General features: G+C 41.5%; 1 protein-coding gene across 1 annotated transcript; it reads right to left on the reverse strand.

Moving 5' to 3' along the window:
- Positions 1-753: 753 nt before the first annotated feature.
- Positions 754-7,916, reverse strand: LOC131956918 (serine protease 30-like). The gene is made up of 7 exons (XM_059321551.1): positions 7,910-7,916; positions 7,066-7,306; positions 5,548-5,610; positions 4,876-4,994; positions 3,917-4,075; positions 2,898-3,092; positions 754-920 (listed from the first exon to the last, which is right to left on the reverse strand). Exons 1-7 carry the CDS (start codon positions 7,914-7,916, stop codon positions 772-774), a joined length of 933 nt encoding a protein of 310 aa, XP_059177534.1. The 3' UTR covers positions 754-771.
- Between the last annotated feature and the right edge of the window lie 4,849 nt (positions 7,917-12,765).

Below are 12,765 nucleotides of genomic sequence, written 5' to 3' on the forward strand. Positions count from 1 at the left end.
GGGGGTGACACCAAGGCAAAAAATAGCAAATTATATAGAGAAAAACTTGAGGGGGGGGGTGCAAATCGAAAGTTTGGGGGGGGGGGGTGCAAATCGAAAGTTTGAGGGGGTGGCAAATCAAAAATTTGAAAGTTTGTCCCCGGGAAGGGTCGCTACGCCTCTGGGGGGGTGACACCATTAAGTGCCGCACCGGGTGACACCCGACCTCGCAACGCCACTGCTTCCAACCCCCACCCCCTCTCACAGTCAACTAATTTGCGATGGTAAAATGGTTTTTGTAAATTTTTGAATTATGTAACAGACTAAACAAACAAACACACATACGTTGATGTAGGCCTATTTGTTTTATTTAAAAAAAATGTAAAACTAAAAGTTATTCGTTTTATCTCAAATTCACGAAAAAAACCCATAATTTTCTTCAAAATTTATTGAAAGCGTTGAAGCCCACATGTAGTTATTTGCAGCTAAAAGACGAATACATTTAACAAAAGCTTAACTCAAATTTTAGGTATTAAAAACAGGTGAAGACTTTATTTTAACTGTTTTAACTTTATCAGCCAAAATACGATTACATTTCAGATCAGAGGCGTAGCGACCCTTCCCGGTGCAAGAGGACAAACTTTCAATTTGGCGCCCCCCCCCATTATATTCTTTATATTTATAATGCAAAACTGCAGCTAAAATGAGCTTTTAATTTTTTCCATCCCATTTTGGCGCCCCCTAGGGTACCCCCCCCCCCCGCCGCTACGCCTCTGTTTCAGATCGAGTGAACTAGTAATCGTAGCCGCCATCACTACTGTTTTTCTCGATAGTTGCAGCAATCCAGTCCAGGTAACTCTGTACTCGGGTGTAGATTCCGGGGTACCCGGGCTGGGCGCACCCTTCGCCGAATGACGTCACGCCTAAAACTGTGTATGCGCCTTGCAAAGAAAAAAAAGCACCTCATTTTTTAAATTAAGTGGTTGTCCGAATGTGTTAATTAAAACAATGCAAAGAAATTTAGTAGTATTTCTAATAAAATATTTTAGGAGCTATACTTTTAATTTATATTTCACTTAAATTTAAAAAAAAATACAGTGTGGAATGACATGGTCGAACGCTAGAGCGTTCGACCGCTAAGCTGGAAGTCTTGAGTTCGGATCCCGGGCTCGAGTCCGTAGGACGTCCCTAATTTCTCCTAATTTCTATCCCCACCGTGGTCACAGAAAGATGTGAACTCTACTACACCTGCTCATTGGGCCGTCAGGTTCGAAAGAGTAACTATAAAAATTTACTCTATTAGTATTGTAAAAACCTCGGTGTAAAATTAAAAAAAAATGCACAACCCTTTCGTATTTTCTTATCAATTGGTCCCATACCTAATGAAAAGAGTCATTTAATAGTTCAGGAGATCCATTGATATTACATAACAGGGGCCCACAGAATACGTTTAATATTAGAGACGTGGACCACAATTTACCATTAACGTTAAAAATGAGAGGGCCACACATTGTCAGGCCCACTAATTACTATTGACGTTACACACTAGAGGCCCACCAATTAACTCACCATTCATATTACAGACGAGAGGCCCACCAATTACCATTAACATTACAGACGAGAGGCCCACCAATTACTATTAACATTACAGACCAGAGGCCCACCATTACAGACTAGAGGCCCACCAATTTACTCACCATTAACATTACAGACCAGAGGCCCACCAATGAACTTACCATTAACATTACAGACCAGAGGCCCACCATTACAGACCAGAGGCCCACCATTACAGACCAGAGGCCCACCATTACAGACCAGAGGCCCACCAATGAACTTACCATTAACATTACAGACCAGAGGCCCACCAATGAACTTACCATTAACATTACAGACCAGAGGCCCACCAATGAACTTACCATTTACATTACAGACCAGAGGCCCACCATTACAGACCAGAGGCCCACCATTACAGACCAGAGGCCCACCATTACAGACCAGAGGCCCACCATTACAGACCAGAGGCCCACCATTACAGACCAGAGGCCCACCAATGAACTTACCATTTACATTACAGACCAGAGGCCCACCATTACAGACCAGAGGCCCACCATTACAGACCAGAGGCCCACCATTACAGACCAGAGGCCCACCAATGAACTTACCATTTACATTACAGACCAGAGGCCCACCATTACAGACCAGAGGCCCACCATTACAGACCAGAGGCCCACCATTACAGACCAGAGGCCCACCAATGAACTTACCATTTACATTACAGACCAGAGGCCCACCATTACAGACCAGAGGCCCACCATTACAGACCAGAGGCCCACCAATGAACTTACCATTTACATTACAGACCAGAGGCCCACCATTACAGACCAGAGGCCCACCATTACAGACCAGAGGCCCACCATTACAGACCAGAGGCCCACCATTACAGACCAGAGGCCCACCATTACAGACCAGAGGCCCACCATTACAGACCAGAGGCCCACCAATGAACTTACCATTTACATTACAGACCAGAGGCCCACCATTACAGACCAGAGGCCCACCATTACAGACCAGAGGCCCACCATTACAGACCAGAGGCCCACCATTACAGACCAGAGGCCCACCATTACAGACCAGAGGCCCACCATTACAGACCAGAGGCCCACCAATGAACTTACCATTTACATTACAGACCAGAGGCCCACCATTACAGATCAGAGGCCCACCATTACAGACCAGAGGCCCACCAATGAACTTACCATTTACATTACAGACCAGAGGCCCACCATTACAGATCAGAGGCCCACCATTACAGACCAGAGGCCCACCAATGAACTTACCATTTACATTACAGACCAGAGGCCCACCATTACAGATCAGAGGCCCACCATTACAGACCAGAGGCCCACCAATGAACTTACCATTTACATTACAGACCAGAGGCCCACCACTGTCCCCCTGGCATGTGTCAACGCCCCCCTCACGGTAACCCGCACACAGCATCGTTTCCTTGTTGAATTTATCCTCAGTGTTCTCATAGAACTTGGTGCAATCGTCGTCTGCTAAGATGGGGACCACGGCGTCTTGCAAGATTGTTGGATTATCAACTCCGTCCTCTACAAAATTATCGTGAGAAAAAATATTTGGTATTAGAAAATTTTCTTGTTTAAAAGCAAGATTGTTGGATTATCAACAGTGTTTCTTCCAGACTTTTTTCTCCGGGGAAGGGGGGCACTTGAAATTTTCGGGGGGGGGGGGGGGGGGGGCGGACACTGATTAAAGTATATATTTTCTAAATAAATTATAAAAATTTCATTTCGTTCGGGGGGGGGGGGGGGGGTTGAGATGCCTGGAAGAAACTCTGATTATCAACTCCGTCCTCTACAAAATTATCAGGAGAAAAATATTTGGTATTAGAAAATTTTCTAATTTTAAAAACAAATTTAGCTTTTTTTTATCTAGGTGTAAAACACTGATGTAAAACATTTCTGTTTATTTACTGAGAGAGATACATAATGTAGAGCAGTCAGTGGCGTAGGCAGGGTGTGTGCTGTTAGGGGGTTGTTACCCCACCTATGATCCCCAAGATGACAGGTGTCTCCCGTTACGTAACAGCAATATTTGGAATCCCCCTGGCCCCTACCTCCCAGTGGCTTGCTATCGTTGGACTTGGGAGGGCCTAGAATATAGAAAATATATACTTTTCGAGCCCCCCCCCCCCCAAAGGAAAATTTAGTCCCCCCCCCCCGGAGAAATTGTCTTGTGTTGACCTTCTTTTCCCCCCCCCCCCCCCCCCCCCCCCCCCAGTCTTTCTTTCTCTCTAAGAAAACCTTAATATTAATCCACGCAGACCACATCAAGATGTTAATCATTTTGGGGTTAGGGCTCTAGAACTATAATCAATATTCAGCTAACCAAAAAGGTGAGGGTGGGGACTCACCTGTCCCGTTGGTATTCCCCCACCCTGAGATGATACAGGCCAGCCCCACGGTGTAGTCCGTGTCGGCATCAGGCAGGCAGGCAGGCTGGACGCGGTCACTGTACTGTATCCCATGGCCGTCGTTAGGCTTGATCTTGATCAAGGCGATGTCGTTTTCATCTGCCGGTAGACAAGTGAGTTATACAGAGGTGTTTTGTTCTGCCGGGTAGACAAGCGAGTTATACAGGTGAGTTTTGTTCTGCCGGTAGACAAGCGAGTTATATAGAGGTGTTTTGTTCTGCCGGTAGACAAAAGAGTTATATAGGTGAGTTTTGTTCTGCCGGTAGACAAACGAGTTATACAGGTGAGTTTTGTTCTGTCGGTAGACACAAGAGTTATACAGGTGAGTTTTGTTCTGCCGGTAGACAGTTTACCAATAGGATGACATTTTGTTCTGCCGGTAAAATTTTTTTTTAGACATGTATAGTAAACATGTCAAATATAGTATACATGTTACAAGAGTAAACCTGAGTTCATGCTACACCTGCGTAATTTTGTATTATCATTCACAGTGAGAGCTCAGCGTGTGCGGATCGGTTAGGCTGAACCGAAAAGTCTCGGGTTCGAACCCCCGGCAAGTGAGTCGACAGCTCGATAGCTGGGGAAAGCAACTCTTCTAGGAGAGACAACTCCAAAACCAAACAGCTGCTGCCTTGTAGTTTGTTCTTGGTTGGACGAAGGCTACGGAAGCAAATAAAAAAAAAAAAAAAAAGAAAAGCAGGCTGAAATCGGAGTCAATGGTCTCAATGGCGCATAACAAGTTGACCTGTATACTTAATATCCTTTTCCGACATCGAAATTTAACTTCCATGACGCATAACAAATTGACTAGTAAAACTTAATTGTGTTGAAGGGGACCCCTTAAGAACGAAGAAGTTTTTAAAAAAGGTAATTAAAATAAAACAAAAGGTTGTGTATACTGGTCGAAGCGTCGTAGTTCTCGTGTAGGATGTAGGCTTCCACCTCAAACCTCTCCTGTTCCACCTCATCCTCTTTTAGGCTGTAGTCACCGACAACAACGTAGTAGTTGTTCACATTTCTGAAATGTGTATACACAATTTTATTTATGAGTATAAAGTACATGAATAAGTCTCTCTCCGCTTATTTATCTTTGAAAATTGTTTATATGTACATGTGTGTGTGTTTTTATATATAATAATATATGTACAAATATATTTATGTGTGTCTATGTATGTGCATTATAATTGATATATAACTAAATATTTATCAATAAATGTTGTATATAATAATATATAATTATGTAGTATATATACATATGTAACATTTTATATATAGATTTCCCTTTTCGAACCTGACGGTCCATGGGGCAAGTGAAGTAGAATTGACATGTTTCTGTGACCTCGGCATATGAACAGATAGTGTGGTTAGCACTATGCCCAGCTTTACTTTACCTGATTGATTTTAGTATCATTCAGAGATGGGCGGAGTTACGGACGTTCTACTGACTTAAACCCGGATTCAAACTCGAGACTTTCGCGTTTAGCAGTCTAGCGCTCTACTCTAAGCAATACTTTATTAACATTTCAATATATATTAAATATACTTCGCTATTTAAATATACAATTACTTACATGCTTATTTCTTTAAGATCCTGTTCATTTTTGTCATTGAGTACTGTTATTTTGGTAGTTTTTCTGTTCAGACAAGTAGTTCAATCAATATTCATTAATATTTTTATACAAATCTTCTTATTACCACCACCTGGCTAAATACTAATTCACAAGACGGAACTTAATTGCGTCTTAATAAATTAAATATATGTTCGTCCATTCTTTTCTCTAAATAATGAGTATTAAAATGATAAAGTCCCCTTTCGAATCTAACGGTCAATGGGGCAAGTGAAGTAGAGTTCACTTCAGAGGCGTAGCGACCCTTCCCGGCGCCCGTGGACAAACTTTCAATTTGGCGCCCCCTTGGGAGCAAATTTTTTATTTGCACCCCCCCCCCCCCCCCGTCAAACTTTCGATTTGCTATTTATAATGCAAAAATGCAGCTAAAATGACATTTTAATTTGTTTTTACAACCCATTTTGGCGCCCCCTAAAGTCGGCGCCCGGGGACATATGTACCCCTTGCCCCCCCCCCCCCCCCCCATCGCTACGCCTCTGGTTCACTTGTTTCAGCGACCTCTGCATATGAAGAGATAGTGTGGTCAGCAATATGCCCAGCCGCCTTTACTTTCCCTAACGTGAGTTAGGTACCCGAGTTTGGTGGACTCATGGACGGTCTACTGACTTGAACCCGGATTCGATTCTTAGTGGTTAGCAATCCAGCTCTCTACCGCTAGACCACTCCGTCCCATTAAAATGATTAATAATTTAAAAATCTAATTTTTATCTTTTTTACTTTCTCGTATATACGAAGTATAGAGAAAGTCTTGTAATCGTGCAAAAAAAAAAAATCGAGATTTTTGCAAATCTCGACGTTTTGCATCTCACTGATACGGAAAAACATAATTTTGCAATCTTGTCCGTATGTCTGTGTGTCTGTGTGTGTGTGTGTCTGTGTGTGTGTGTGTCCATGTGTAAACACGATAACTTGAGTACCGTTACAGCTAGGTTGATGAAATTTCATATATAAGTATTTTATCAAAATCGTAGATCCGTATCAACTTTTGAGCGATTTCCGACAACCGGAAGTGGTACTTTTTCTACTTTGAATTTTTCAAAAGCCTATAACTTGAGTACTATTTCAGATAGATAAATTAAATTTCACATGTAAGTAAAAGATCTAATTCTCTACCTTCTGTTAAATTTTGAGTAATTTCCGTTGACCGGAAGTAGTAATTTACGCTACTTCCGATTTCTCAAAAAACTAATGTAAATTTTTAAAGTACTAATAATATTGCGCACTATTATGCGCTTTTTTATTCGCGTTCACTTGGTGTGCAATTAATTTGTCTACGAGATTTTATTCTATTTTTAAAACTTTAAGTATTTAAAATGGATTAAAAATCATGTCTAGAAGTCTATAGCCCGAGTTCCCATCCCCTGTTATTTTATATAAGAATATTCGAGAAAGTTTAGGGGAGATCACTCCCGGTTTATTTTTAAAGTATTGACTAAATTTTAAAAAATCAACGAAACCTACGTGTAGCAATGAGCGGCAGTGAGAAGCCAGTACTCATCGATAATAGTTCCCCCACACTGGTGTAACGTGGACACCCCGTCCTTGTCCTCCACGGGCGAGACGTCCAGCATCATGTTGAACTGCCAGGGTTCCGAACCCGCCACCGCCTCCACACCGCCCACGATCTTTGACGCTCGGGACAGAGATCTTTCGTCTAGGGCATCGTTGCCAGGTATGGGGCGGGAGCCGCAGGGTGGGGCGTCTGGGAAGTTATGACGTGGGTGTTTAATTTGGGAAGGGGGTGGTCGAGAAGAGTAGGGTCGGGGTGGTCGGGTCGGTATAGTTAAACAGAAAAGTCCTGAGTTCGAACCTGAGTTCGGGCAGATGAGGCTCGATAGCTGGGGACAGCAACCCATCTAGGTAAAAAAAAAACCTCCAAAATCAAACAAAGGGGTCGGCGTGGTCGAGTCGGTAAAGCTCATGGTTGCTAAACCGAAAAGTCTCGAGTTCGAACCCTCGGGCAGATGAGGCTCGTTAGCTGGGGACAGCCACTCTTCTAGGAGAGACAACTCCATAATTAAACAACTGCTGCATTGTAGTTTGTTCTTGGTTGGACAAAGGCTATGGAAGCAAATCCAAAAAGAAAAGCAGGCTGAAATCGGAGTCAATGGCCTCAATGGTGCATAACCAGTTGACACGTAACGCCTAATTGTGTTGGAGGCGTGGTCGAGTCGGCAAAAAGCTCATGGTTGATAAATTCGAACAAAGTCTCGAGTTCAAACCCACTGGCAGATAAATCTCGATCCCCTTCAACACTAATAATTAAGAACGAAGAAGAAGAAACAATCATCACTGGGTGTATGACCTTCCATGGCGCAAGAGTTCCTAGATGAACTTCAACAGCCACCTGTTTGTGACCAAGGTGAACTACATGGAGGTATTCGGCCAGTGTTGCTATTAGAGTTTTTCTACAGGGGGGGGGGGGGGGGAGAGGAGGGGGGGGGAGGAAGTGGGGGACTGGCACTTGAAACTTTCGTGTGTGTGGAGGGGGGGGAGGGCGGACACTGATAAAAGTATATATGTTCTATATAAATTATATTTCGTTAGTCCTGAAGTGGGGGGGGGGGGGTAAGATAGGCGTGCATCCGGCTGTGGTCAGACACTTAGCCCTAGATACATCACTCTGTGGTGCCCCAACTACCCTAATGAAGTGTTGACCATAATTTTATTTGCCCAATGGTCACATATATTGTCAAATATTACTTTTTAATTTTGAGTTTTTAACTCTAAACTATCACACCTAACACTAAAACAAGTTAATAAAAAGTCTAGTGACAATTTAAGCTCAATTTCCTTATGTTATCCATAACAATTTTTAATTTTTTGTGACCGAACGAAAGGATATTTTTTGCGCTAAAAAAAGACAACTATATTAACCTATATCAACGGAAATAGTTTTATTTTAACGAGTAGGCCTACACGATGCTCAGTTTAAAAAGGTAGTAAATATCATCCTAGGCCTACACGATGCTCAGTTTAAATGTTCTTCCTAGGCCTACAAGATGCTCAGTTAAAAAAAGTAGTAACTATTTTTTTGTGACCGAACGAAAGGATATTTTTGAAAACTTTCTTCGGCAATATTGTTCTAAATTATGGCAGGAATCGATTGGTAAATGTTTCATGTCGCTAAGTGGTCTGGTTGCCGAGATATGGACCAAAAACTGCAATTGTTCGAGGTTTTTTGGCCTTTCCGGGAAATCCAGGAAGGAATTCCGGGATTTTTTTTGGCCCACAATCATCCTTGGAACTTGCTTAACATATTTACTTTGGAACTAGTCCTCGATATTGCTTTGTTGAGGAGGAGATACCACTTAAAGCTGCGGACACACATCCATCCATTCATACATCCAGAAATGACGAGTTAATAATCGCAATTTTCCGTATGGAAATTGCGCTAAAAATATGGACTTAAAAAAATCATGCAATATTTTTTAAAAATATGAAGAAAAAAATGAATTACCATTACTTTTATGTTTCCAATTTTTGCTTGAAATCTAAAAGCCAATACATAGATAGAGTGTTAAAGATATAACCAATTCAAGTGTTTTGTCTGGAATAGCTTTAAGTAGTTACAAGTAACTTAAAACATACTTACAACATACCTTTACACACAACACAACATACCTTTACACACACACCACAACATACCTTTAGACACACACCACAACATACCTCTACACACACACAACATACCTTTACACACACACACCACAACATACCTTTACACACACACACACACGAAAACATACCTCCACACACACACCACAACATACCTTTACACACACATACCACAACATACCTTTACACACACCACAACATACCTTTACACACACACCACAACTTACCTTCATACAAGCAGCCAACGCCAACCCAACATAAACCAGCACCCCACTCTTCAGTAATGAAAACCCCATTTTCTGTCCTCAGTATTGAAACCAAAACAATCGAACTCAGCCCAAAACCATCAGATGTTATCTTGTATATATACATCATTCCCTTAATTAATTTTATATAATTAGTTAATAAATATTATCTTGGAACGGTATAGAAGCCAGACTGCTTTCATAATTCATATTTTTCGTAAAAGAACATTCATGGTAGATCAATGAACGGATACGGCTATGCAACTGAGTCCTTGTTTGACCCTTAGTTGAATCGGATTAATTAATTAAAGAGGCACGTTATTAGATCCAACGACACGTGGCCAAAACTGTGTGGTGGTCTGCATGGTTGATTAACAGTGCGTGTACCAGACAGTCTTTGATATGAAAAGAAAAACTATATTAAAGACGATTATCTCCCTTTGCACACACACTAATATATATATATATATATATATATATATATATATATATATATATATATATATATATATATATATATATATATATATATATATATATATATATATATATATATATCAGATGTATTGTGGTGTGTGTGTGAAGGTATGTTGTGGTGTGTGTGAAGATGTATTGTGGTGTGTGTGTGTGATGATGTATTGTGGTGTGTGTGTGTGATGATGTATTGTTGTGTGTGTGTGTGAAGATGTATTGTGGTGTGTGTGTGTGATGATGTATTGTTGTGTGTGTGTGTGAAGATGTATTGTGGTGTGTGTGAATGTATGGTGTGGTGTGTGTGTTTGAAGGTACGTTGTGGTGTGTGTGTGAAGGTACATTCTGGTGTGTGTAAAGGTATTTTGTTTGTGTGTGTAAAGGTACATTGGGGTCTGTGCTTGAATGTAAGTTGTCCTGTATGTGAAGTATGTCGTGTCATATATGTGAAGGTAGGTTTTGTTGTGTGAAATAAGTGCGCTGTGTGGGTGAAGGATAGTTGTGTTATATATGTATATATATATATATATATATATATATATATATATATATATATATATATATATATATATATATATATATATATATATATATATATATATTCTACTATACCTGTTTTTCTCCCCCGCCCCTTCCACGACACGCAAAAGGCATGGGGTCTAGACTTTTAGTGGGTTTAATTAAATAATATCTGCATGTGGTGACAACTAATAAAACACTGCGAAATGCGGTTAAAACTTTCATGTTGTTATCAAGGCCCGTAAACAGACGGAGCCTCCACTCCATGGCTTGCCTGATCAGAAAACGTTATTAAAGATTGTTATCTCCCTTGTTTCGTTATTTTACCGTACAGCGCATGGCGGCAATTATAGCACCACAATACACAGGCAGCTATCAGCAGGGATTTTAAGGGATTTTTCAATATGCTATTTCTGACCAGAGTTTCTTTCAGGCATCTATTGGGGGGGGGGGGGGGGGAGACAAACATCCTTCTCCCCGGAACATGCGTTCTCCCCTCCTCCACCCCTACTGGCAAAATAAAAATAAATAAATAGAGAATATTAATCTTATATCGCACTTTTTGATTTATTTGAGCTGTGTGACGTCAGAGGGGATTTGGGGAAAGGGGGGGGGGGGCTTATATGGCGTAACACTCATATGGTGAGAATTAATGTTAAAGTAAATTAAATTAGTCTAGTCTGTTTAATTGGAGCAGTATATTTTTAACCATGAATGAATGAAAATGCTAACATGTTTAATTAAAAAGCCTACTGATTATTCATCGAAGTATATAAATAGAAATCTGGGCACACCCCCCCCGTCTCGTTATATAGCAATGTGTTCTTAGTACATTATGAGCTAACACACTTGCTTTTGCTCGTTGACAGTTGTGGACTTTAATTTTTTTTTTTTTTAAAAAAAAACGTATTCAAGTTGTGTATGACGAAACTTACCCATGTGGCATATGGCCCCGGAGAATGTAGAGCACGTCCTACAGGACTGTTCCTTATATAGCCAGGCCTGATCCAAACACTGGCCCCTATACACCCCACTCAAGGAAAAACTATATGGGGCACCTGCAGACCTGGAGACCACAGTCCAGTTCATACACGAAGTTGCTTAAATCCTCCACCATAAACTAAATTAAGAATGCAGAAGAAGAAGAAGAAGAAAAGGGATTCATCAAATTTCCCTATCAACTATTCATTTGTTGGCAATATTTATAGTCAGTTGCTAATTTACGTTTATAGTTTCTTCTTTTTAAGCAATTGTTAGTATGCCCCGTATTCAGTGGCGTAGGCAGGGGGGGGGGTTACGGGGGTCATAAACCCCCCATAGACCCCTCGGTATATATATATATAAAGTACAGAGGCGTAGCGACCCTTCCCGGCGCCCGGGGACAAACTTTTCGATTTGCACCGCCCCCCTCGAGATTTTGATTTGCACCCCCCCCCTCAAACTTTCGATTTGCACCCCCCTCGAGATTTTGATTTGCACCCCCACCCTCAAACTTTCAATTTGCACCCCCCTCAACCTTTCAATTTATTTTTCCAACCCATTTTGGCGCCCCCTAAGCTCGGCGCCCGGGGACATATGTCCCCCCCCCCCCCCCGCCCCCCCCCCCTCTCGCTACGCTACTGATAAAGTATGAGGGGGGTGTAAATCGAAAGTTTGAAGGGGGGGTGCAAATCGAAAGTTTGAGGGGGGTGTGCAAATCAAAAGTTTGAGGGGGGTGGGTGCAAATCGAAAATTTTCCCCGGGTATAAATTTGAACCCCCCCCCCCCCCCCATGAGACGATCCTGGCTACGCTCCTGCACGTATTACTGTAGGGTGTTCTTGGGTCGATACTCACGTTAGGGAAAAGGCGGCTGGCAAAGTGCTGAAGTAATAGAAACTGGTTAACTCTATTTCACCTGCCACATGGACCGCCAAGTTCGAAAGGATAACTTTACTATTATTTTTACAATATAAGCACCTCTAGCTCTCTGTATGCGTGGCTTTCACCCACAGTATTTTTGTTACATCAGAAGGCCTATACAACCTCTATGTGGATACACGTTACTTTAATAGTATTAAAAAATATACTTGTATGTATACAAGGGCCGTTTTGAGATCTCCGTAGGCCCATAGCTAGGGTAATGGTTGCATTTAAGCGGGAAAAAAACTCATATTTCTCTGGGTCGAAAATGTCATTTTTTAATTTTAATTTATTTTTTCACTAATTCATTTTCCGACATTTTGGGGCCTAAAAGGTCGTGGACTATAGGCACAGTGCCTAATGAATAAGTTGACTCTGACGTATACCTTTTGTTTTGTGAGTTTATT

This window comes from Physella acuta, unplaced genomic scaffold (genome assembly GCF_028476545.2).
Source record: "Physella acuta isolate Inbredline_101_S28 unplaced genomic scaffold, ASM2847654v3 ptg001185l, whole genome shotgun sequence".
NCBI lineage: Eukaryota > Metazoa > Mollusca > Gastropoda > Physidae > Physella > Physella acuta.

What these genes read in the sequence shown, in the direction of transcription:
- LOC131956918 (XM_059321551.1), bottom strand. An exon ending in ACTGCCGCTCATTGCTACAC is followed by an intron (nt 5,611 to 7,065) that starts GTAGGTTTCGTT and finishes TTGTCTGAACAG; the next exon opens with AAAAACTACCAAAATAACAG. An exon ending in TCTGGTCTGTAATGTAAATG is followed by an intron (nt 921 to 2,897) that starts GTAAGTTCATTG and finishes TTTCTTTGCAAG; the next exon opens with GCGCATACACAGTTTTAGGC.